Source organism: Oxyura jamaicensis, chromosome 3 (assembly GCF_011077185.1).
Source record: "Oxyura jamaicensis isolate SHBP4307 breed ruddy duck chromosome 3, BPBGC_Ojam_1.0, whole genome shotgun sequence".
NCBI classification, from domain to species: Eukaryota; Metazoa; Chordata; class Aves; order Anseriformes; family Anatidae; genus Oxyura; species Oxyura jamaicensis.
In genome coordinates, this window is record NC_048895.1 from 111,228,217 (window position 1) to 111,251,640 (window position 23,424).

At 40.4% G+C, this 23,424-nt stretch overlaps 1 protein-coding gene across 1 annotated transcript; it reads right to left on the reverse strand.

The window, feature by feature from the left end:
* Positions 1 to 4,751: 4,751 nt before the first annotated feature.
* LOC118165005 (WD repeat and coiled-coil-containing protein-like) lies at positions 4,752 to 23,220 on the reverse strand. The gene is made up of 3 exons (XM_035322874.1): positions 20,722 to 23,220; positions 11,919 to 12,039; positions 4,752 to 8,409 (listed from the first exon to the last, which is right to left on the reverse strand). Exons 1-3 carry the CDS (start codon positions 22,636 to 22,638, stop codon positions 8,243 to 8,245), a joined length of 2,205 nt encoding a protein of 734 aa, XP_035178765.1. The 5' UTR covers positions 22,639 to 23,220; the 3' UTR covers positions 4,752 to 8,242.
* Positions 23,221 to 23,424: the final 204 nt, after the last annotated feature.

Below are 23,424 nucleotides of genomic sequence, written 5' to 3' on the forward strand. Positions count from 1 at the left end.
CTTTCTTTCTTCCTTTCTTTCTTCCTTTCTTTCTTCCTTTCTTTCTTCCTTTCTTTCTTCCTTTCTTTCTTCCTTTCTTTCTTTCTTTCTTCCTTTCTTTCTTTCTCTCTCTCTCTCTCTCTCTCTCTCTCGTTCTCTCGTTCTCTCGTTCTTTCTCTCGTTCTTTCTCTCGTTCTTCCTTCCTTCCTTTCCAAGCTATTTATTTTTATATATATAGCACCTCTGTTACTGCAGGGATGCAAAAACCCTTCGTAGATGTATGTAAGGTAAAAGTGGGGCAATGAAATTACACAGGGAAAAGTGTTTAAAAAGATGAAATGATAGCAATAATTTCCTATGGTCATGCTTATTCAAAGCACACATTTTGTCTTTTAAAAATATACACTTGCATTAAGTCAGGCTTCTCCTTGCACCAAACAGCTTCACAGACCTGCAGGCCCCGCAGTGAGAACAGCTTGGTGTTCTCATAATTTAATTTGCCGCATCATTTTGGCATCTGCTTTTCAGGTTAGTTTGAAACACAATGTCAGTAAAAACACAGGGCAGTCAGAAAGAAGAGTTATGCACACCTGGTAAAGAGTGGCGGAAGATGAAATAGGTGTGATGGGGAGACATGCGGTAGCGTCCTTATTTAGATGCTCTGTAGAGTTTTTCTTTGCTTTTATTGAATATTTTCATATTCAAAGAACATAATAAGGGCAAAGAATAATTTGAAGATACTTGCTGTTAACTTCATAAACAATATTTTTAAAATTAACAATATTTTAAAAACTGTGTTTAATCCAGGACACTACTGAACTAGCAGAAAGATGTCATCATAGCATTTCTCAATGGGAAGGTTTAGTGAGGCACTGTCATGTGATTCAGGCCCCTAAAACGGGATGTGGTACAGCCAAGGATCACTACTTGAACGTGCATGGGTTTTATCTGCTTTTTGCCATTACGGTAAAAGTGTTTTGGTGTTTCTTCTTACTTTTGGGAGATGATTAGTAACAAAGATAGTAAAAGATGAGCAATTTTGTGGAAAATGACCTAAGCCTGAATCAATATCGTACTGTTACAGGAAAGCAGACATCACTGCGGGATGCAGGATCACTGAGTGTAAGACACGCGAGTAACTCGTCCGTTCCGCTTGGCTGAGTCAAGCCAGGAGGGCTCACGGTATTTCCATAATGCAGGCAATGTCGAATGTTTCTCCTCTACAGGGGAAGGACCTGAAGGCCGTTCCTTGTGTCTCCGGCCTTTGAGGTATGACAAAGATCAGTGACAATTTGGGGATTAAGACAGCGACAAAGGGAGTGGGAATTACCAGGAGCCACCATGCCACATCTGCTGAAGCAGCTGCTGCTGTTGTGGGCCATAAATAACATGCAAAAGCAAAACAGCGTGTATCAAAAAAGGCCTTTTGATGAGAGCCTTTCGGTTTTAAAACTGATTTGGTTGAAACACTATTTTTAATAAGGATCTTTAATATGACAATGTTCTTTTAGAATAATCTTTCCAATGATGTTTTCAGGAGTAGTTGATCAGAACAAATAATATGTTGTAAATTACACATCTTTGGACCCGTGGTTAGTCCAGAACCACAGTAAGATACAAATCATACCCTTAGAGGTATTTAACAACATCGTGCAGAAGAGATTGTTTTAAGTTTTAATCTTTCTAGTGGACACCTGGAGCTCCCTTTCACTTGTGTTACCGGACCTGGAGGCCTTTTCTCCTTTGCCAGTCTTGGGGTGAGAACCCTTTCTTGTGGCAGTAACCAGTTCAGTCCTAGGCACTTCTACCTTCTACTGTTGCATTTTCCATTCTGCTTTTAAGTAACTACTCTGCGAAAGCACTGCTTTCATCTCGCTTCTTCTTAGATGAATCCTGCTTTCCAGGCACGCTCCCATCACACAGTTCTCTTTAGTGCTATTAACAGGTACAAGTGTTTTGAAGCAACTGTATCAAGGAGGATCAGCCTGGCTGCATTTCGTGTTGATTTCTGTCGCTGATTTCTAAATAAAATGTTAGGAAAGGTAGAGGTGGAAACAGACATGACAGCTGTATGCAGGCTACAGGAGTGTAGGAATATTGAGAGTGTGAAATCGTGAATTGTTTGCATTCAACTGAAAGAAATGTTGACAGTAACAGAGCTAGTATTTTGATTACACTTATTTTGCCTTATTTTTTTTTTTTTTTTTTGGTGAAATAGTTTTCTGAGGAAAGAATAACATGGAAAACAATTTGTATCACATTTAGAAATCAAGTTGTAACCGGTTCGTTTCTGTCTGGGTTAATTGCTGGTTATGCGATCTCTGTTAGTAAAATGCCAAGGAACGCAGCCTTTTTGTAAAACGCACTGAAGTGATAAAAATAAATCTACTGATAGTTACAGAGACTTGGGCTTCACTGCTGGATAAAAGGTACGGTAGCAGTGGGCACACTGCTAACTCATTTGCGTGGCGTAAGAATTGCGATGTCTTCTCCACGCTGTTGGCACAGCCGTGCAGCTGAGCTGTGAGCTGACCAGGGAAATGATCCATTTTAGAAGTGTTTTGGTAGGTTTTTTTTAGCCATTTACAGCTTTGGCTCCCTACTCGTCCAGCCAGTTGCTGCAGGATGGGAGCAGAAGTGATCGGGGTGCTGTGGTGGCTGGAAAAGCCTTTCACCAGCATCACTTCAGAAAGCTTGCCGGTAGTATCCCGCAACTAAATTTCAGCTAGGATGCTCAAACTTTTCCTATGTGGCTTTTTTTTTTTTTCACTGCTGTAATTAGTGCATTTTTATGTATTTTGTACTAATTTTTAAAAATAATGTTCACGGACTGTCTCATTACCTAACAGTACTGCCTTTGATATTTTTTAAGTGTATGAAATATGTTTGATTTGAAGGAGATGGCTGTTGGCTCTCAGGTCAGCTAAGTTTGTACCTTTCTAGAATTTGGGTTATTTTTTTTCTGGAGTTTGGCTTCTTTTTCATTCCTTTGTAGTATCACTCTGTGCTCTGTAGATGTCCTGCTTTCCTGGCTGCGTGCTCCCTTCTCCGTTAGGATATCGCAGTGCCCGCTGCTGCTGAATCCTTGCCAAAGGACAGAGCTTGTCGACTCGTGATGGTTTTAAGCGGCAGGTCTGTGCAGCGCAGTGAACGTACCTCCCGTGCAGGGCGTCTTTCTGTGCCAGTACCAGGCTTTGGCACAAACGTCTGATCACACCTGCCTGGTGGCATGTACGGGGCAAATAATAGCGGGGGAAAGGAAAGGTGAAGGTCAAGGACAGCGCTGGCTCCCTGCAAACAGGGGCTGAATTGCAGTGAGAGCTTTGGAAACCCAGAGGAGAGGTACCCAAATGGCGTTAGCAGAGGGATACTGGCAGTCCTCTACTCGTCCCTTAGATACCAGCACCAGCGGGGACGTACTGAAGCTCAGCAAAGTGAATTTCCATTTAACACAGATTGTAAAATTGCCTCAGTCTGGCAGAAAGCTGAAGCCATAATAGTAACTAATTAACAGATATATTAACATATATTGTGAATATTAGCATATATTATGCTGATACATAAGTTAAATTACATTGTGTGGGACGCCAGGGGAGGCTCAGGTTGGAAATGAGGAGCCATTTCTTCTCAGAACGAGCAGTCGGGCACTGGGACGGGTTGCCCGGGGAGGTGGTGGAGTCCCCGTCCCTGGGGGTGTTCAAGGAGAGGTTGGACGTGGTGCTTGGGGACATGGTTCAGTGGGTGACAGTGGTGGTAGGGGGGTGGTTGGACCAGGAGATCCTGGAGGGCTTTTCCAACCCTAATGATTCTAGGATTCTGTGTTGCATAACCCCTGGGACTTACCTTGTTTGGCTTTAAAGTTAGGTCACAGGAGTCCAGGACTGAAGGACTGGCCTGTTTTGTAATTGCAATCTGGTACTAATTTTTTTTTTTTTTTTTTTTTTTTTTTTTAAAAAAAAAGAACAATTTAGATAAATGGCCTGATGGCCTGTCAAGAGTTATCTAGGAAAAATAAGCACTGTTTTGGATTAGAGAGGACTCTTGCTCTACACCTTAGAAAGGGATACTGGTCCAATTCTTGGTCCAGTTTTCTCCTAAGACAGGCTAAAAATACGTTCATTGTCCAAGCTGAGAAAATACAGATAAAAATCAGAAATAAGGAAAAGGATTTTAGGCGTGATTTATGCTGTCCAAATGATTGAAAGTGTATTACAGGAAATTTATACCTGAGTTTTTTAGCCTGCGTATAGACGAGATTCTGGAGCTTTCTTCCAGGTACATAGATCTTCAGTAATAGTAAAGGAAAAAAATGAAGGAACAAGTTGAGGGTCATGTAGAGTTCACCTTATGCTGATGAAGTTTTTAGTTACTATCAAGAATTTCAAAGCAATATTTCATTGTGCACTCAGCATCATGGACTGGCTAACAAGCGTTCAGCTTACTTTGATTTTGTTACATTCAATTTGTATATTGTTTTATTGTCGTTTTTGCAGTGCTGTTTTCAAAACCCAAGAAGAGGAGAACTTACCTGGGATATAACTCTTCTGTTCTTTGTGGTTTCCCCAAGCAGGGAGGCCATACAAGAAGCCAGGAAGACTAAAATAGACGCCGCGTGCTTAACAGCAAAGTTATGGGAAACGTAAGGTACGTTCCAGCTTTAATTTGAAGCAGATTGTACTTTTAAGTAAAGATATAATAAGTCCTAAAATGCACTAGGATGCATTTAAATGTGCTGGATAAAAATGCAGAGCAATTAAAATGGAAATTTAGACTTCCTGGTATGTTGTTTATTCCCCACAGGGGTAATGTTTTGGAGGAGCTGGTATGCCATTAAGTGTTCTGAGTGCCACTGGTATGGCATACTGAGTGTAAGCGTTATGCTTTGACTTCTCATTTAAGCTCCTCGTCTCCCTCACTTTCCTCTGTTTTAATTATGAAAGGCAGACTTCCCTCCAGGGTGACTCTAGACAGGAACCTTGCACAGGCACACTCATTATTCTTCTGGAGGAGCCTGTCCTCTCTGCTGATGAAAGAAGGAGCCTAAAAGAGGGACTCAGCACCTTTATGAAATTCAGGTGACCTGAACAACTCCACTTTTTCTAAACCGATTGATTTGGGCCACTGTTTATGAAACAGCCCTGCTGGAGGAAGGTGAATGCTTCCCAGTTCGTGCTTTTCTCCCTTTCACAGCCTACTGTCTGCTCAACTCACATAGTACAAGCTCTCTTTATCTTTCCGCATGCTTTTTTCATTGTTTGTGCAAAAATCTTCTGTACAGCTTGTGCTTAATAGAACAGCCTTATATCTCTTTACTTCGCTGATTCCCCATCTGTTCTCGATCCAAACCAAAGCTGAAAATGTATCCTCTGCTTTGCATAAATCTCTTCAGCACTTATTCCAGTGCTTTTATTACTTTCAATTTTATCTTTATAGCCCTGTGATAGACGCTATTTAAAATAGTCCTGCACCGGACCCCTATATCATTAACTGGAAACAAATCTTCCTTCATTTAGGAGTTGTTCGTTTTTAATTGAATGCATATGAGTTGAACACTTATTTTCCACCAGAGTTACATGTGCGTGATGTGTGTTCATAAGCATGGAGGGTAGTGCTGTTTTTTAACAGTACTAATTGATAATATCGAACATTTTTCCTGAGCCTTCCTATAAATTTCTAAGTCTGCAAAAAGATGAACTGGGTCCTCATTTGTTACAAGACTGATTGTGCTGGATAATGGTAGCGCCTTCAGACAGATAAGGTCCCACACAGGTTCAGTAACCATTGAATCACACAGCAAGGGAAAAAATGCCACCAAAGTATAACAAATCCAAAAGTTCGTTAAGCATCACAGAACCAAGTTTCTGAATTTTACAGCCAGCTTTTAGAGCTATTCCCTGAAACTAATTGTTTTGTCATCTGAAAGTTTATTTGCCTCCTTTTAGCTCCGAAACTTGGCAGTCATTCAGGCGTGGAAGCTCCTTTCACTCCTGATCTTCTCAACAGGCAGATCGTTTCATAGAAAAGTAGCACATGAAAAATTAAAACGGGAGCGTGACAGACTGACAGGGAAATGTCTCATGATAATTACAAGTTCTGAGGCTTCTTTAATGCACGTACTCGCTGATCTTATTAGGTAAGATTTTCCCCTTCCAGAATTCCCCCTTTGGGAATTATTCATGATTATTTGGGAATCCCCCCTTTAGTGCAACGGCACTAAGGCATGAAGATGACAAAAGGTGGAGCAGGAGCTCATGGAGCATGATTCTTCTGGCAACAAGTCCTTTGGAATAGCGTATAGCAGGAACTCAAAGCAGCCATTCAGTACAGATGGAAGTATCTTGGTGTGTCAGCAACCCGATAGGCTCAGTTCTCTATTTCTTCAATTTCGTATGTTTGCAGTGCAGGTCTGTACTGTGCAACGTATTTCTTTGTATTTCAGTGGTCTCACATCAAGCGGACCAAACTGTGGGACTACCACCATTTCCCTTAGAAGACAATATTTGTCAGGAAAATTTCCTTCAATCCTTCCTTTAGTATATCCAAAACATTCCTATAAAATATACCTTCTGGCATTTATAGTTAATTATAATTATTTTTTATTTCACTTGGCCACAGACCTACGTGTTTCAAATACCAGAAAATCGTGATACACGAGGATGTTGGTGAAGTGTCTTTTGCTCCTTCAAAATGCATTACATCATTTAGAAATATAAGGAAATGTTAGGAAAATATACCTGGCTACATCGTGTAGCTTGTCGCCTTGGTAGAATAATGATTTCTTTGTCTCTGGGAAGATACTTGTGTGAGAAAGACATTTATAACAGTGAATTGAATTAATTTGTTCCTCCCATGATTTCTGGCTGCATCACTGGGGTGACACTCGTGCCAAACTTCACAATCCCATTAAGTGCTTTCAGATCATAGATCTGCCTTACTGATCCAGGACTGGTAGGGGTGAGGTATTACACCTGGATTTTAGCGTGTCTGTGCACTGTGAGGTTTGACATGGTTCCCAGGTAGGGAAGAAAGACTCTCCAGGGGCACTAGCAAGACCCAAAATGTGTAGAATGAAAAATAGTAATAGATTAAATAAGTCTCACCCCTTTTATGTTTCCCTGATTGTACAGGATGAACCTTGACGTGTTTTTTGGGGGGGTTGTGCAGCAGTAGGAGAGGCTAAACCTCACCCACGTGGCTGCTCACAACTCTTTACTCATCTCATGGCATTTGGAGGATGAGAAGACAGGGAGTTCCTTCGGGAGTTCACTCAGTTCCTCCGTTACCTGTCACCGTAGTCATGAACACTGAATTTCCATGAATCTGTCTGCTCCTCAGATGTTTTGGTATTACCCTTGTCTCTGAGGGTGAGATCCATCTGCCTACGTGTAAATGTCTGCACTCAGACCAGTCACACCAGCTCGCTTCGCAGGCAGGGGAATGGAGTAGGCACTTAGTTACTGACTGAATAGGGATGGTTCGCCATCATCCCTTCTAGAAATCTACAGCCGACACGAGTGATCTGCTGTAGGAGTTGGTTTTGTGACTGATCCTACAGGAGTCTAGGTGGCAAGTTCAGTGTAGACATCTACATGTAGCCGAATGAAATTTACATTCAGTGTCTTTGATCCTTAATTTACCTGGCAGGGCTTTTTTCTTTCTCCCGTGTGCCTGTATAAAGCTACGTGCTGTGTAGGACTGAGACAGCGGTGCAGCCATTTTAGCAGCTGAATGTTTTCGTGTTAGAATTATGCATTTTTGAAAACATTGCAGGTTTCCATGGGACCCACTGGAACAGCAAAGCGAGCCTAAAAGCGCTTTCCTTTCTTATTTCCCTTCCCAGTTTTCCTCAACATAAATGCTCTTTAATTGCATTTTCTCATGCAACAAAAAGCATTTTGTTGCTTTTGTGGTGTCTGTACTCCTGTATTAGCCAGGCTTGTTTTTACTGCATGATTTTTAGCATAATGTTTTTCTCCCTGAACATTCTTACCACAATTAGAAACCAGTCTCTGCTTCAGTCCCCTGGCAGCCATGAATAACAGCGCTGATAAACTTCAGGCTAGGTCTGATCCTTCAGAAGAAATCATCAGGGTCCAGCCAACCCTAGGACTTAGCTATTGTGTAACCATATCACAGATTGTACAGTTAAAATATATTGCAAGTAGTGAGGACAGCTTTCTAGTCGTTCAGTTTCTGACACTGCAGAACATCTCTGTATTGCTTCAGAAAAGAAAAAGGATCGTTAGTGGGTTTTGTTGAGAAATTATGTCACTCTGCTGGGTGGTTGCATTAGACTGCCCCTTCTGTAGGAGTGCCCTCCACAGACTTCCGAACTGTCAGTTCCATCCCTTATGATTATCTCTTGTGCTGCTTTGAATATTAATGGCACAAAGCCGTCCTTGTCTGCAGTGAGCACAATCCAAGAAGAGCCTACAAAAATGAAGCAAAAAAAGAAAATGAGCGTGCAGCTCCGGTTACATAAACTGCACAAACATTTTAAGAAGTCATCCCGCATGTGAGTGGAGCAGGCTTCCCTTTTGTACACTAAAACCTTACTGTGTTAATGACATGAAGATGTGGCAGTCCCTGCTAAACACGCTTTTGTGTAAATGCAAAGGGAGACTAAATAAAAGGTCTTGAGAGTTTTGAGGCATTTTATCCCTTATTTAAGTTGAAAAACCGAGCATCTCTTTGCTAGCTCCAATAAACCATTAAGTACCTCCATTTGATGAAAACTCAGCCAGCCTTTCCATGCCAACTTTTGTTCCAGTGACATCTACTTCTGCTTGTCCCTTTTGTTCACCTGCTGTTCCCAAATGATGAAGAGATCATGAAAACTTGAAAATGTCGTACAGAAAATTATTGTGCTGTGTTGGTTCTACAGGGAATTTGCGATTTCCATCTCCTTCATTCAGCCAAGCTTGCTCAGTATGTTTACAATCTCATATAGCAAATGGACAAGTTACACCCAGAAGATACCGGGGTTTTAAAAAGCTGATTTACAAAAGCTGATATAACAAAATTTATTGTCCTTCAATTATTAATCAAATCTTTTCGTAAAGAAGAGAATGAACAGAATCTGAATGACATGCTAAAAGTTTAGTTTTCAGAAAGAAAAAAAAAAAGAGGCAAGATTAAACGACAAAGACACCAAAACCATTCAGGTTCACTTTCTGTATTGCACAGAAGCAGAAAATAAATGTAGCCTCCTACACTTTGTTTTTTACCTTCCTTTGAAAGTCAGCTTGCAAATGAAGCTATATATACTTTTTTCTTTTTTTTTCTAGTGATTCATCTGTTTCCTGTTGGACTGGCTGTTACAGCTGTTACAGAAAATAGTGGGTTTTCTGTTTGTCTTTTGTTCGATTTGACATTTTGTGGAAAGAAAACAAAAAAAACACACTGTAGCAGCTGGTAAGCATTGTGGGAGCCCTTGTGTCACACATTTTCTTAGAGCGTAGGATCCTGTCATGACTGAGCAGTGGCATTGGCTGGGATCAGAGCTAAAGAAAGCCCTGTTATATTTTATTGTTCACATTTTTAATTTGGGGAGTTAAGATTGTGTTTTGAAAAGGCATATTGAAAAGGAAAATGGAAAAAAGGAATGGAACACCAATTTTTGTCAGTAGTAACAAACCATGTTACTGGACAAAGCAAATCTCCCTTGTACTATTAGCAGAGCACCTCCCTGGGCTGTGACAGTTCCAAGTTGTCATGTCACGTGTTACATCATAAGGAGATTGTCATTCCAAACCATGAATCTTTAATCTTCTACTCTTAATACTTTCTTTCTAATTCTGGACAGTCTTCAGATTCTGTAAACGGTGGGCCTAGAAGTGGAAACTCTGCTGTCCGAGTTGATATTATTGGTCAAATTGATAAAGCATACACTTTCGTCATACTCCTAAGAGTTTTTATTTCCACCCATTGAAATATTTGAAATTCTCTGTGCAATTGGTAATATTGCTTTGAATTATACGCCCCCAAATACATTGAAGGCAGAAAAACCTTGTGCTGAATTTAATTCCCTTCTGCTATGCACAATTGTTGGTACGATGACCTGCAGAAAAGAGAGACTTGTGTGTGCTAATACCATGGCGCTATGTGGCAGGCTTTATTTAGTCCAGGTAATGGTATTACAGTCCCGGGCTTAATGCACACACGATGAGGCCAAGTTCATCGCTCATATAACTCTTGTGATCCCAATAGCCTTGCTGTGGGCATGAATGTGGTCTGCAGGTCTAAGCTTTGTTTTTCAGTACATTCAATTGTAGGTTCATAGCTAAAAATGCTGGGCTATCACTGCAGTACAAGCACACTTTTCATTATATCCCCTTTAATTATACAGCATTACACGATGGGAGTGAGATTTTTAAACATCAAATTTAATATTCATGCCTTGTGGCAAAGGAAAGATTTAGGAATATAAACCTCACCTGGTCATAACTGCAAAAAGAGCCAGATAACTACCTCTGCCTGGAACCTGATAATTTTGCAGGATTTTGGTGAGTTTTAGAAGGATTCTTGATTCAGTCTTTCTTCTTGCAGTCAACAAACAGACTCAGTTTCTGAAACACCAAGCAGTGCACTGTACAGGCAGGGGCCATGTTAGCATGATTCTGAGATGTTTTTTTGATATCTCCCAAGTCTAATGCATGCAATTGAAGAGCAGAATTCTGCAAACTAAATATTCAACCATCCCATAGAGCAGAAAATATGTTTTCTCTGGCCCATTGCTTATTGTTTTCATACTGAATTTGTTATAGGTATTTGTTTCCAAAATCAAGATCTGGAAGTGCAAGCCAATAATGATGTCCTCCTCGCCCTGGAAAGCTACAGTGTGCTGTCTCAGAAGCCTGCTGGGAAAGAGCTCCGGCCTCTGCAGCATGTGGAGGGCTTTCTGTGTGCCTCCACTGCACTGAACAGACAAGAGGAATTGCTGACAAAAATACAAAACCTGCATATCCTTACCTGCTGGAACAGCTCTTAGAAACTACTGTAAGCCAGGGAGAAACTGAAGTGTCCCAACGTGTCTGGGATATAGGCAGCTTCCCTGGGCTGTGGCACATAATGTGGCATGCTTCATCGGTTAGCTTGTTATATACCAGTCCAGTGTGTAACTGTCATTATTTAGAACACTATAACATTACTACTGTCCTTTTCATTTTGGTTTCACCAAAAGTTGAATTAATTTCTCATAAAACAGAGTCTTCCAATTAAGCCAGTGTGTCCCAGCCTGTCAGGGGCTAACACAAGGATGAAGGCAGAGTTATTTGTGGATCTCTCAGTGCAGAAACAATGCAAGGAGATCAGAATTACAGCCAACTACTGTGTACCTTAAGATGATTATATAATAAGGCTGCGATGTGGAAAGCCATCAGAAGCATCGTAGAGAAACGGATAAGAGTAAGGAGTCTGTACATCGCCGAGAAGCTAGCGGACATGGACAGGGACAAGGTAATTCAGAGACCAGTCGGGGGCTAGGTTTTCCCTGGCCACTTCTGTCTTTACAAATTAATCAGTGGTTGAAATGTGGGACTGGCAAATCAGAACATTGAGCGTTGCTGTTTATCTTAGATTAAAATAATGCCAAATGCTGCACATACATCTATATCGTTCTGAGAACGACTCTTCCTCCAACCTACTCTTTATTGTCAGGTGTGGGGCACACTTGTGAAGATGGACAAGGCAGAATGCCAAAGGGGCTCGGAAGGAAGCATTTCTATTTCCAGATAACACGGTGGACTGATTATTTTCTCAGCCTTCCTCTGCAAAGGCATCCAACATATTACTCTGGTAATAGGTAGTTCTGCGATTACTTAGCATTTAAGTGAATTTAACTATCTCCATTTGCTACAGCGTGGGGTAATTACCACAAATGCCTCATTTACACTAAAAATCTCAGTTGAAACCAGATACCAGAAATAAAAAGAACATACCATGTTTCATTTCAATAATGGGCAGATCAAACAGCTGCTGGACTAAATTCAAATGGATCTTGCCATCACAGAGGAGAACATCTTTTGTTTCTTCAGTAACTGCTCCATTTGCAAAACATTTCTTCAAATGCATGTATGTAAAAGAAAAGATCTTGTTAAAGGCTTAGCTGTTTTATCTGAATCCTTTTAACCATTCCCCTGCTCTCAGTCTTTTCAATTCTTTCATTATTTTGCACTTCCTTTCTCTGTCATTATTACAGTTTAGAGATGGCACAATCATGCAGTGCAGTTTGAAGCACAGAGTCCCATGGAAAGAGGCACATGCCTCTTTTTTTTTTTCTTCTTTTTTTTTTTTTCTCTTTTTTTTCTGTTTGTGCTTATGCAGCACGATCTGCATCAGCCCTTCATATAAAATACATTAGGCCACACATTCCTGTGGCCATTGGGTCTTCCTGGCTTTTCAATGGAAGGGAATATCTCATGCCTCCAAGGAAGTTGCTTAAGTGCTACCAAAGCAACTGAGTACTCTGCTCAGTTTGGGTTGTACGTGTGGGTGTTTCGATACTCATTGTTCAGCTCTTCTGCCCCAGTACAATCCCCCATTTCTGGCACAGAGAATTGCAGAGAGGCTGTGCATAGAGACGGTCTCCCTGAAAAGCTGTTGTACAAAGGTAGCTTGGGAATCATAAGGCTTTTCTTGATAGAGAGGGAATATATGGATTTATTGCTCTAACATTTGCTAAAAAATATGCTTTTGAATATAAACATGGCATACTCAAGGTGGTACTTGTGAAGTTTAGCTGGTCTTGAGAATTGGCACCGTTGTGTTCTGCTATTCAGGTTACTACAAAGTGCAAGGACCACAAAACAATATTGTTACCAGTGGAGTTAATACATTCTATTTGTTGTGGAATGAATATATATTTGCACTTGCAGTTTCCCATCTGATATCTTTTGAAAGTCGATCTTAACATGAAAACTCTCACAGTGACCATAAAACTCTCACAGTGACCAATGCCATTTGTTCATGAATAATCTTGCTCTACTGTTTTTCCGTAAATTTACTTTTGCTCTTTCCTCTCCATACTTCCCACCTGTGTAGTTTCCTTATATTTCTTTTTCCCCTTTGGCATCACTTACACTTGCAGAAGATACAACAGGTTTGTTATTTGAATTCACAGTCAATTTATCCCTTTTTCTAGACCCTTCTATGCTGTACATTTAGGAGGATCCAAGTTAATGTTTTAGAACATCTTGAAAAGAAGTCATCCGTGCTAACTCCTTTTCTCGTCCTACCCTGTCTGCATCTAACTTCATACCCTTGCATCTTCCTTTCTGATACAAAATCATGTTTGAATAAATTCCCGACCGCATCTTCTATTTCTGTACTTGGTAATCTGACATTTGCCTAAATAAATCTCTTTTAATGATTGCCTTTGCATTTCTAATTGTGCTGTCTTTTGACTCTCCCAGTGAGCACGTGCTTTTTTTGCTACGCAACAACTTTTCTAAACCAACCAATCACTTCAGTTTTTCTATACATGGTACGTATGCTCTCGTGCAACAACACGGAACTCTGCAAGTCAGATTGTCTACCAGACTCGATCTTAATTTGGCCATGTAGGTAAAGTATTGTGTTTGTTGCTGTTTGTTTGTTTTATCAGATTGTTTTTTATTTATGTATTATAATTGATAGAAGACGTAAGACTTGTAAAAATATCTTCCCATTAAAAACTCCACCCAGCTTTCACAGGTTTTCTCATCTCTTTCCCTGTTCAAAACAGCCAGAAATTTGTTGTTGTGCAATTAATGGGGAAATACCGAAAGAATCCTTAGTCAAAGAAATATCATTTTCTTAGTCATAAACCTATAGTAGCTTCTTATTACAGCTATAAATATATAACAGATCTCTGTCATTTTTATGTCACTTCAAATTAGATAGAGCCACATTCTGTTGAACCTAAACTTAAAACTCAGTGGGCTGAACTGTCAGCAATGACCGTGCGCTTGGCATTTACATTCCCAAGATGCTATTTTCCTGCTGCGTGTTGTGGATTAGTGCATCTGAAAACCACTTCATTTCCTTGATCTCAGGCTGAAATGCCAGAGTTTATTCAAACCTGTAACTCAGTTAATGGATTAGTAAAAAAGGTGGGTGTCAACTGAGACAGATACATTGCCTTGACCCAAGCAGTTCCTTTTTTCACATAGTTATGCTTCAACTCAAGAATAATCAGAAAACAATCTAGCAATGTCTCTGGTGACTTGAAATCCATTGAATGGAAATGTATATTAAGGATGACTTTCTTCTAGTGTGTTTTCTACTTAGCCCATAAAGTGACAATTTTAATGGGTATTAGAAGTTGAAAGCATTTTTGTGTATAAAAAACTTCATGGCATCTCTTTTGTAAAACCCATGGTTTTACAGTTTTTCAAGTACAGACCTCAAAGTTTAAGTTTCGGAGCTGGTTGTCTTTCATCACCTGTGAGCATTCGCATTAGCTATTCTCTCTTTGTTGTATGCTTCTGTTTATAATAATAAACTTGATCACATTTACTTTACATACACATTTTATTTTTTTTCTGCTGACAACTTCAGTCAGGTCCAGCATCGTTCAGTTTCAATCTTCTGATTATTTAGCCTCTTACTGTTTAATGGTGGGTTTAAGTAATGGTAATGTTCCTCTTTGTGGAATATGTTCACTCACATCACATATATTAACTGAATTAACTTCATGCTTTTTTGAGAGGTAGGTAACTCTTCTTATTCCCTTTTTATAGATCAAACCATTACACAGAGATTGACCTTGAGAGGTTCACTCAGCTTAGTACTTGCCATTTTCATGTGTTGAACAAAAGACCATTTTCTAGTCAAATTTTAATTTAATCCACCACTTCCTAAAATATGTACCTCTGGTTTTGCTGTGTTGCTGTTTATCTCCAGCTGAAGCTAGAGACTTCATATTAATTTTCATATTAAAAAAACTCTTTCTGCGGGTTGTTTTATTTTAAACCGAAGTTTATTGGTGGACTAAGAACTCATTAATCGCAGAATAAACAACTGGATTTTCACATACTTGAGTGGATATTTTCAGACAAAGTTTCTGTAGCCAAACTCCTGTAGTCTGTCAGGTCCAGCCCTCCCTCAACAAAAATCCAACAGAAACAAACCATCGATTCAAGAATTGCTTCCCTTCAGCTGTGTCAGCCTGCCCCTTGACCATTTAATAGCCTACAAAGGATCTCCTGGCCTGCAGCCAGCCAGTCACCCTGTTGCCAATTTGTCTTTCAAAACTTGTGGTTTGGAGCACAAAGAAAATCATTGACTGAGGCAAAAAAGGCTCCTGGATTAGGTGCTACACACCGTAAAACCAGACAATAAACAAGCATGTCCTTTCTAATTTTTTTGATTCCCACTGAGCAGTCAGACAGTTCTGCCCCCCGATCCTTTTCACTTCCTGTCTTTTATTTCCGAATACGCTGCCTACAGCTACCTGGATGCTGAGATCGTCCTCGTGAGCTTCAATTCAACGACTGATGAAACAGTGACGTAAATCAGGATATACTCCAGTCAGCAACACTTTTACTACCCCTGGGTTAGTAACTGATTGCAGTTTGAATGTGTCTTTCCTGCACGTGGATGTCTAGGAATGGAAACTGTCCCAGATGAGGCCTCACAACTGTGTTGCCCCCGACTGCGTTTCTTACTGCATGCACCTCACCGATGCATCCATAGCTTTGGTCTTTCCATAAATGTGTCGTATTCCTAATTCGTTGTCATCTTGCAGTCACTTAACACAACGCAAGCCTTTGTCTTCCTCAGTTGTTTCCAGCTAATGAATATTGTTCATAGCAGAAAATCCTGGTTTTTATCCTGCAATTTCCACTATGCACTTCATATGAGTTCATTTCAATCCGTTTTTCTTATTCTAGATGGCATGGTCATTAAATTACAGGTGTGATATCCTGATCACCAGTTGAAAATACTATGGACTTTATGCCATAAGCAGATTTTATTGGCATATCTCATCAGGTTATTAATGAAACTTTAAGATTGGCCTGAAGACCAATTGTGAAATCCGCTAGAAAATATCTTTTTTAAAAAATATATATATATATATTAACAACTGTTTGCTATCCTCCTTCCAGCTGATTTTTTAACCATTTTATATGTCTTCTATTAATCCCAATCCCAATATTAATCTTGCTGTTGAACAAGTAATTTCCCCAGCGGCACGATTTTGAGTGCTGTACTGAACTACAGGTATTTTAACTCTTCCTACAGGTATTATACTCTTCCTATCCTTTGTGTTAATAATCTCTTCGTTATAAAGGAAAGGTATCGGGTTAGTCAGTCACATCTGTGCACTGCAAGACGAATAACGGCTCCAGTTGCCTAGATCTGTGCTTTCTTTTCTTAAACCCTCAATTTCAGCTCTTTGAGTTGTTCTTCAGTGATAATTTCAGTTCCGAAACCCCGGTACCAATCAGTCAGCTCGCTTTTGCCTTCCCCCCACATTCATTGTGTGGGATGCCAGAAAACTGGTGAATTATATAGACGTGGGGGATCTGACCAAGAAGACAATGAAAATAGAGCTTGGTGGCTAAGGAGGAGCACTGAAGAGGAAGGAGAACTATGATTTCCGACACTCAGAGCACTCTGAGGCACAGCCTTGTGCAGCATCGCCACAGGTACTGCCAGTAAGGTTTGGCAGACTGCTGCTTCCCTCTCCTCCCCTGACTTCTGCTGCTGGGATCCCGGTTTGATTTCTGCTGGATCCTGATTTTATTTTGGTGGAGCTCTCAACAGCTCAGCATCTTCACATGCCCTTATGTGGGATGTTCCAGCTGCAACCCTAATTAACCTGTCAGAGAAGAGTAAGCCTGTAAAATGTTTGAATTAGAAGAGATTTGAGGTGCTCAGGGGTGCTTAAATCCCAGCTCAGTTTGCATTTATAGCACGCAGAAGGACATGTGTGATGTGATGCTAGCATTTCTCTGCTCTTGGCTCCCTGTTAATAGTTCTGCAACTAATGTTGCAGGTGTCTGGTTGTCTATGGCATGCCCTTTGTCATCTTCCATGCTCTTTGTTTGGGATTTTTGTTTGTTGGTTTGCTTCCTCAAGCCTTTACTTTGCACAGTGCAAAAGCTTGGCTTCCTTTTTGGCATCACATTTGTCTCTATGTAGCTGACACCCAAATGATCTGGTCTAATGAAAGGTCCACTACATTACCACATCTCCACTACAAACCCTGCTTGCCCACTGCTGATCACCTTCACAGCGCTGTCGTCAGAATCTGTTCTTAACAGATTCCTCAACCTTTGCTCAAAATGTTATCCGCGCATTAATCACCCCTTGCCTTGACTACTGCAGGTCTTTTATGGTCATCCTAAATCTCTTCCTTCTAAACTTCAGGCTGGCTGACTAGTTTCTTACTCCAGGGAGCAGTCATAACGCCTTCCCCTTCCATCATTTTCATGGCTTTCTTTCTATTGCTCGACTTGAGTCAAAATTACCCTTTGGATTTCCAGAAGGTCCGTGGTCTTATCACAGCTGATCAGTGCAGCCTTTCTCCTTATCTCTCTGCTCATTTTACCGTCACCGCCCTTCTTTATCTCTACTGCATCTATTTGGATCAGCAAATTTATTGCCACATGTTTGGATCCCTTCAGTTCACTTCTCAGCTCTCTGGAAAAGTTCTTTATTTTGTAGCTGACCTGGGCAATAAAGTTTCCCATAGTGAACTGCAGGAAGATACTATAAAAGTACAAATTGTCTTGTATCTAATTATTGCTGAATGTTAAGGAAAGGAAATAAGGAAATCCTGTTGACTAATTGCTGAAAAGATATTTATTTCCTGTTTAATCAGGCAATACATGCTTTCAGGGATGTAGGCTTTTGACATAATACTGCTTGTGAGCAAAACGTAGGAGTTTTTAAGATATTCTTCAGATTAAGATGAATCTTATTCCTCCTGGAGAGGTTCCCCTAAATGCTATTATTTCCAAATCCAGATTGCCTTTATTTCCACTCTAATTAGCTTTTGAATGAGGCTAGTTTAAATATTCTGCAGCTGTTTCTTTTCTGGGGGAAATGGATGATAAAAGCATCTTTTTGCAAGATGAAACAGAAACAAATCTGTGGCAGGTCTTCATCTCTCTCTCTTTCCCCCCCCCCCTTGTTAAATAATACCTTCTTACTGTGTCTGTCTGTCTGCCCTCCCACACTAGCCTGAATCACAAGGCTGTGTGTGATAAGCAATAATATTTGCTTTGCAGGGTTGAATGATCAAATCACCTCTGGTGGCTGGATGCTATTACACAAGAGATAGTGCAGTGACATTTCCGAAGTGTGAGTGATCATGTTTTTCTTTTATGGCTGTGGGCTACACAGAATATAAATTCTGGTAGTGCTGCATGGACATGACTTCAGAGACATTGTGGGCAGGCCAGCACTACCAGAATAAAGGTTTTGAAGACTATTTAGTAAGCAGATATTCTGAATTATTAAGCAATATACATTCTGGTTTATATTATGGCTTTCTAAGCACAACTGGAGTCTTTATGTACGTCAATAATGCTGCTGCAGAGCAGTGTTCGTCATTGCCTGTTAATTATTGCTTTATTTTCATCTATAATGGTTTAAACTTTCATTTTATGTTTTTAATGTGTATGGCTATGTAGAACTCATTCTGCCCATTCTACTTTCCAGTAAAATGTCTCAATCAAGATCGAGCCCCTGCTGTGCTGGGGGTTGCACAAACACCTGACCCAAAAAGTTGCCAGATAATGGCCATGTTATCGACTGGACTGCAGCCCTGTAAGTTTAGAGTGTTTTCCACAGGCTGATATTTATTTCATACGGCAATAAAGCTATTTCCTGACTTTCTGCACGGTGAACACAGAGCCTGGCAGGAACCCATAGCCCAGCTGGTCCCCGAGCTCGCGGGGCGCTCCTCAGCTCCTGCAGAAGGAGCAAGGTTCAGATGTCTGAATCCAAACTAATCAAAAGGACTATTTTCTGAGAAAATTAATAGCTGCCTGCAAAGCAAATGTATCCCTGTCTGTCTGGAGGCCTTTTTGCCATCAGTCTATTTTTCATTATTTTTTGGCATCATTATGTGATGCTGCTAGATTTCACAAGAGGGGCTGAACTACTCGAGACATTACATGTGAGACTTGCCCAGAAGATCTATGTGTTGGGAAGACATCAAGTGGCATTTTCTGAGTCATTATAGTGTAGTACTAGAGGGGCTTTCTGCTGACTCAGTGTGAAATTAACCTGTTTAGGTAAATAGGAGACTTCCTTTTTAAATCTAGTTACTTTGGCAATATTTTAGACACACTAGTTTTATTACTTAATTATTGTTACTATTATTTATTTATTCACAAAGAGGAAGTCAGGAAAATTAATTCTTACTGCTTGAGTAAGCCAACATGTGCACGGTGGCTTCAGATCTTAGATTAATGTTAGGTGTCACAATCAGAACTTCTCTTCGGAAAGGTTAATCCAATTGAATCCAAGAGATGGGACTACTTGTTAAATACAGAAGTTGATTTATATTAAGAAACGAGAATTAATTCAAACATGCTGGGGAACAGAAGATCTTTCGTCTTGGTAAATAAAATCCTAAAATATTTAAAATATACATTTTTTAACCAGAATTTGTATAATATATTCAAGTTAAATTATTGACTAATTCAGCTCAAAAGCTTTGCTTTTATCCAGCGTACCTAGCATTCCATAATCTGCTAAAATGCCAAGTAAACAATTGCTACCAATTAATGAAAATGTTTAAATCAAGTCACTATTCCCTTAGTGAGTGTTTAAGGAGGGGTGCTTAGATGTCTGTATGGATCCCTTTCAAATAAAAGGAGGTTGTTATTGTACAGCCACGAGTCAGACTTGTCTAAGCAATACATACTGCAGCAGCAGCATTATAAAATTACTGTATTACTTGACTCGATTCTGCTTATCTCGCAACAGATAATGCATTTGCAACTGGCATCAACATCCTGAAAGGAACCCCAGTTCTAGCAGCGACGCCAATAGAATCAGGATGACAAAAGTATTATCAGAATAATATCGGTATTACTGGTAATGACACTAAGAATAAACACAAGAAATAATTGCACAGCCTTTGTTCCTCAGTTGAAATTCTCATTGAAGCCAGCAGGAATTTTGCTAAAATAAGGGTGGGATAAGAACATGGGTATTTGACATTCATCTATTTATTTAACGAAATGATAATTACATACTGACAGATATTTTTTTTTCCTGAAAATTTGTAGTGATAATACTTTTTGCAAATGGATTATGTCCGGTTGTATAAAGATTAAGAGTGAGACATTAAAGTAGAAATAAGTCAGCTTTGTATCAATCCCACCTGAATTTTCTCAGGTTTGAATAAGGTGGGGATGCTTACTGATGGCTACTCATAGGCTCACCTCTACACTAAACTAACACACAAACCTTTTTGTACATTTAACCACATGGCTTTGTCCTTATTTGATAGATGCACACAAATTCAGCTGCTATCCAAAACACTTTTGCTTAGAAGTTTTGCAAAGAATGTACACAGATCTCCCATGTGAAGTATCCTCTAAATGCACCTTATCCTTAGTTATTGCTTCACTGACAAAATACCATTTTAAATTAAGCTTGATGCCAACCTCAGGTTACATTTCTTATGGACTGGTAAGAATTAAACTGCAGCCTCTTGATCTAAAGCTGTGTAAATAAAATATTGTTTTAAAGTTCAGTGGCTTATCACAGTATTTGTAAGTTGATGAAAAAAATTACCTGATACGTGATATGAACAACCGGCGGTTCCTGTGAACACGGATAGGCTAAAGATACCCTTCTCCCATTTTTAGCAAGGTCTGTTATTTCAGAAATACTCAGTTGTAACTCGTTGAAGCTGCCACAAAGTCTCTCTAAATTTCTAGATATGTGACTCATTCCTCTTTCACTTGGCAAATTGTTATTTTTAGAGCTTGATGTTTCTTGGATCACATTGAGCTGCACTTTAGGGGAAGCTGGTCTACTGGAAGGCCTGGCAGGTGTTCCAAAACCAAGCAGAGCCATTGAACGATTGATAGGTTCAGCATCCAAATTTTCCAAGGCAACAGAGGCGTCACCTGGGAGCTTTTTCTCATCCAGGTCACTAATACTTGAGGAAGAGCTCTGCTCATAACTAGCACTCTTCACTTCTTCAATGAGTCTTCTCCTGCCGCTAGGAGACTGAATAACTGTGTTTCTTGGTATTAACAGCTCCCTGCTTGGAGCTTGGTCTTCCGTGGCAAGATTTTCAAAGAACTTTCTTTTTCCAGGTATGTTCACCGAGGATACAAAGCTATAAAGCATATGCTGCTTAGTGTCTGGCAGAGCTGAAGAATCTTCTTCCAGCATCAGTTCTTTGGTCATCAGACGCATTACGTACCTGTCTGAACTTGAAGAGGGAATGAAGTTAGGCTCAGGGAACTTTTGCTTCCCGATGAGAATCAACAGGAGCTTATCGGTCAAAAAGCACAGGCCCTTTGGTCTTTCATTTTTTTCCAGCTGGATTTGTTGAATATGGGGCATGCAGGAAGAGGTCACTGAATACACCAAAACAATGTTAGATGTATTAGAAGCTACTGCCACAATCTGAGCTCGAAGGTCAAAAGCCATTATGTCAGGAACCAGAATACCTGGGATGTTGACTTTTCTGGTGGTGGTTACCTTCCTCTCAAAAGTCACCAAGATCAGGTAAGAAGAATCTTGACCATTAATTGTTGCAGAGTCTTTGCGTTTCAGAGTAATGAGAGGACCAGGATCAGACCGCCGGTGGTTTGCAAGGATGCGGGTTAAATCCCCAGGACCCGATGAAGAAGAAGCTATTGAATCGACAGTGCCTGACCTGTCTGAATCTGTGGACCTTCGTCGCAGGTCCATGGAGTATTCCTCATCACCAAACACCATAGACTGTGAGATTAAAGAACCAGTTTTGGTGCCAGATGGCGTATCAAACGTAATGCCCGCGTTCAAACCGCAGATGTTATCTAAAGGAAGCTCAGTAGCTACAGCAATTTGGAAATCCAATGTGGCTTCCATAGCGCAGATATAACCTCCCACGTCGAAGACTGGGCAAAAGGAGCAGACATTTAGAGCTTTCTGAGCATCATCCCAAATATAGGAATGCAGGGCACTGCCTATAGCAACTACCAAACGATTGCCATCCTTAGTCCAGCAAGCGCAGTGAATAAGCCCACTGCTTTTGATGTCTGCCTTGACTCTGCTACTGTCCGTACGAACAGCGTGCAAGACTGAAGCATCTCTCTTCGTAAGCACAGCCAAGACCTCCTGTTTTGGATGCCACACGCAGCCCTGGGAAAGCAGTGGAAACGGCTCACCTATTTCACAGGTCTGAGAAACCAAGGGTTTGTTCTTCTCGGCAGTGCTGCAGCCCAGCTGCCAAACGCTGACGTGCTTTTTGTGCTGAACAGCAAGAAGAGCTGGGGTCTCTGTAGAGCAACACGGGCCCCAGTAAAGCCCATGCACATGTTCAAATTGACCAACAACACTTGAGTCTCCAAACTTCAGCTCTCCGTTCTGGTAGTACAAAGCAGTCAGTACCACTTGCTTCCCATCTGTCCAGGCGATTCCATGCACGGGGTGGATGGCTTGATATAAAGCATTGAGACCAGTCCTCAGCAGCTTTGCCTTTCCCAGCTCCATCCTTTTAGGTTTTCTGTCTACTGGTGATTGTTCCAAAGTAGGAAATCCATGGAATTCATTTGCAGACCATCATGAGAAATAAATAAATAAATAAATAAATAAATAATATTTTTTTTCCTTCCCTTCCTTTGCAGAATCAAGGTGGTTGTGTTTTTTTCTGCTAGTTGTCCATGAGCCTATATTGTGAACGCCTTCCCAGTAAGCCTGCAGCTGCTCTTCTAAGTATAAATCCATGTCAAAGCTGCTTTTGCTATGGCTTTTCCTGGGAGGAGTTATCATCTTCATGTGATGGCTAACAAGGTTTAACCAATTACTGGACGTTTTCGTAGAAGTCTATTTTTAACTCTTCACTGCTGGGTGTGTGTTTAAAAATAGCATTTAATACCTTGACCTTCAGTGAATGAAGGTCCTTGGTGAACGCGGGAGAGAGATCATATGCCATTAAACCTAAGCATTAAGCTACAGCCTGAAATAATGACCTAACACTTCTTCCAACTAGCCTTTGAAGGGTAAAAGAAGATTTAAATATATCTGAGAACTGCACAAGGCGGATTGCAATCTCTGATGGACAGCACCTTTCAGGGATACAAGGCCCTAAGTGGCTGTGAAAGGAAAGGAGAAAAAAGAAATCCTGTTCTCTTCTGTTAGTAATTACAGGAAGATGAAGGAAGGTGAAATTAAATATATATATATGTATTCTAGAAGCAAGGACAGCTGGTTAGTGTTCATTTTTCTGGGTTGGATTTCCTAGCTGCAATCATGTCTTGATTTCTTTCTTGGTCCTCC

What these genes read in the sequence shown, in the direction of transcription:
- LOC118165005 (XM_035322874.1), bottom strand. Translation starts at nt 22,638, where the DNA reads ATGGAGCTGGGAAAGGCAAAGCTGCTGAGGACTGGTCTCAATGCTTTA. An exon ending in TTGTTCATATCACGTATCAG is followed by an intron (nt 12,040 to 20,721) that starts GTAATTTTTTTC and finishes ATGCATTTGAAG; the next exon opens with AAATGTTTTGCAAATGGAGC. An exon ending in CATTATTGAAATGAAACATG is followed by an intron (nt 8,410 to 11,918) that starts GTATGTTCTTTT and finishes TCATTTTTGTAG; the next exon opens with GCTCTTCTTGGATTGTGCTC.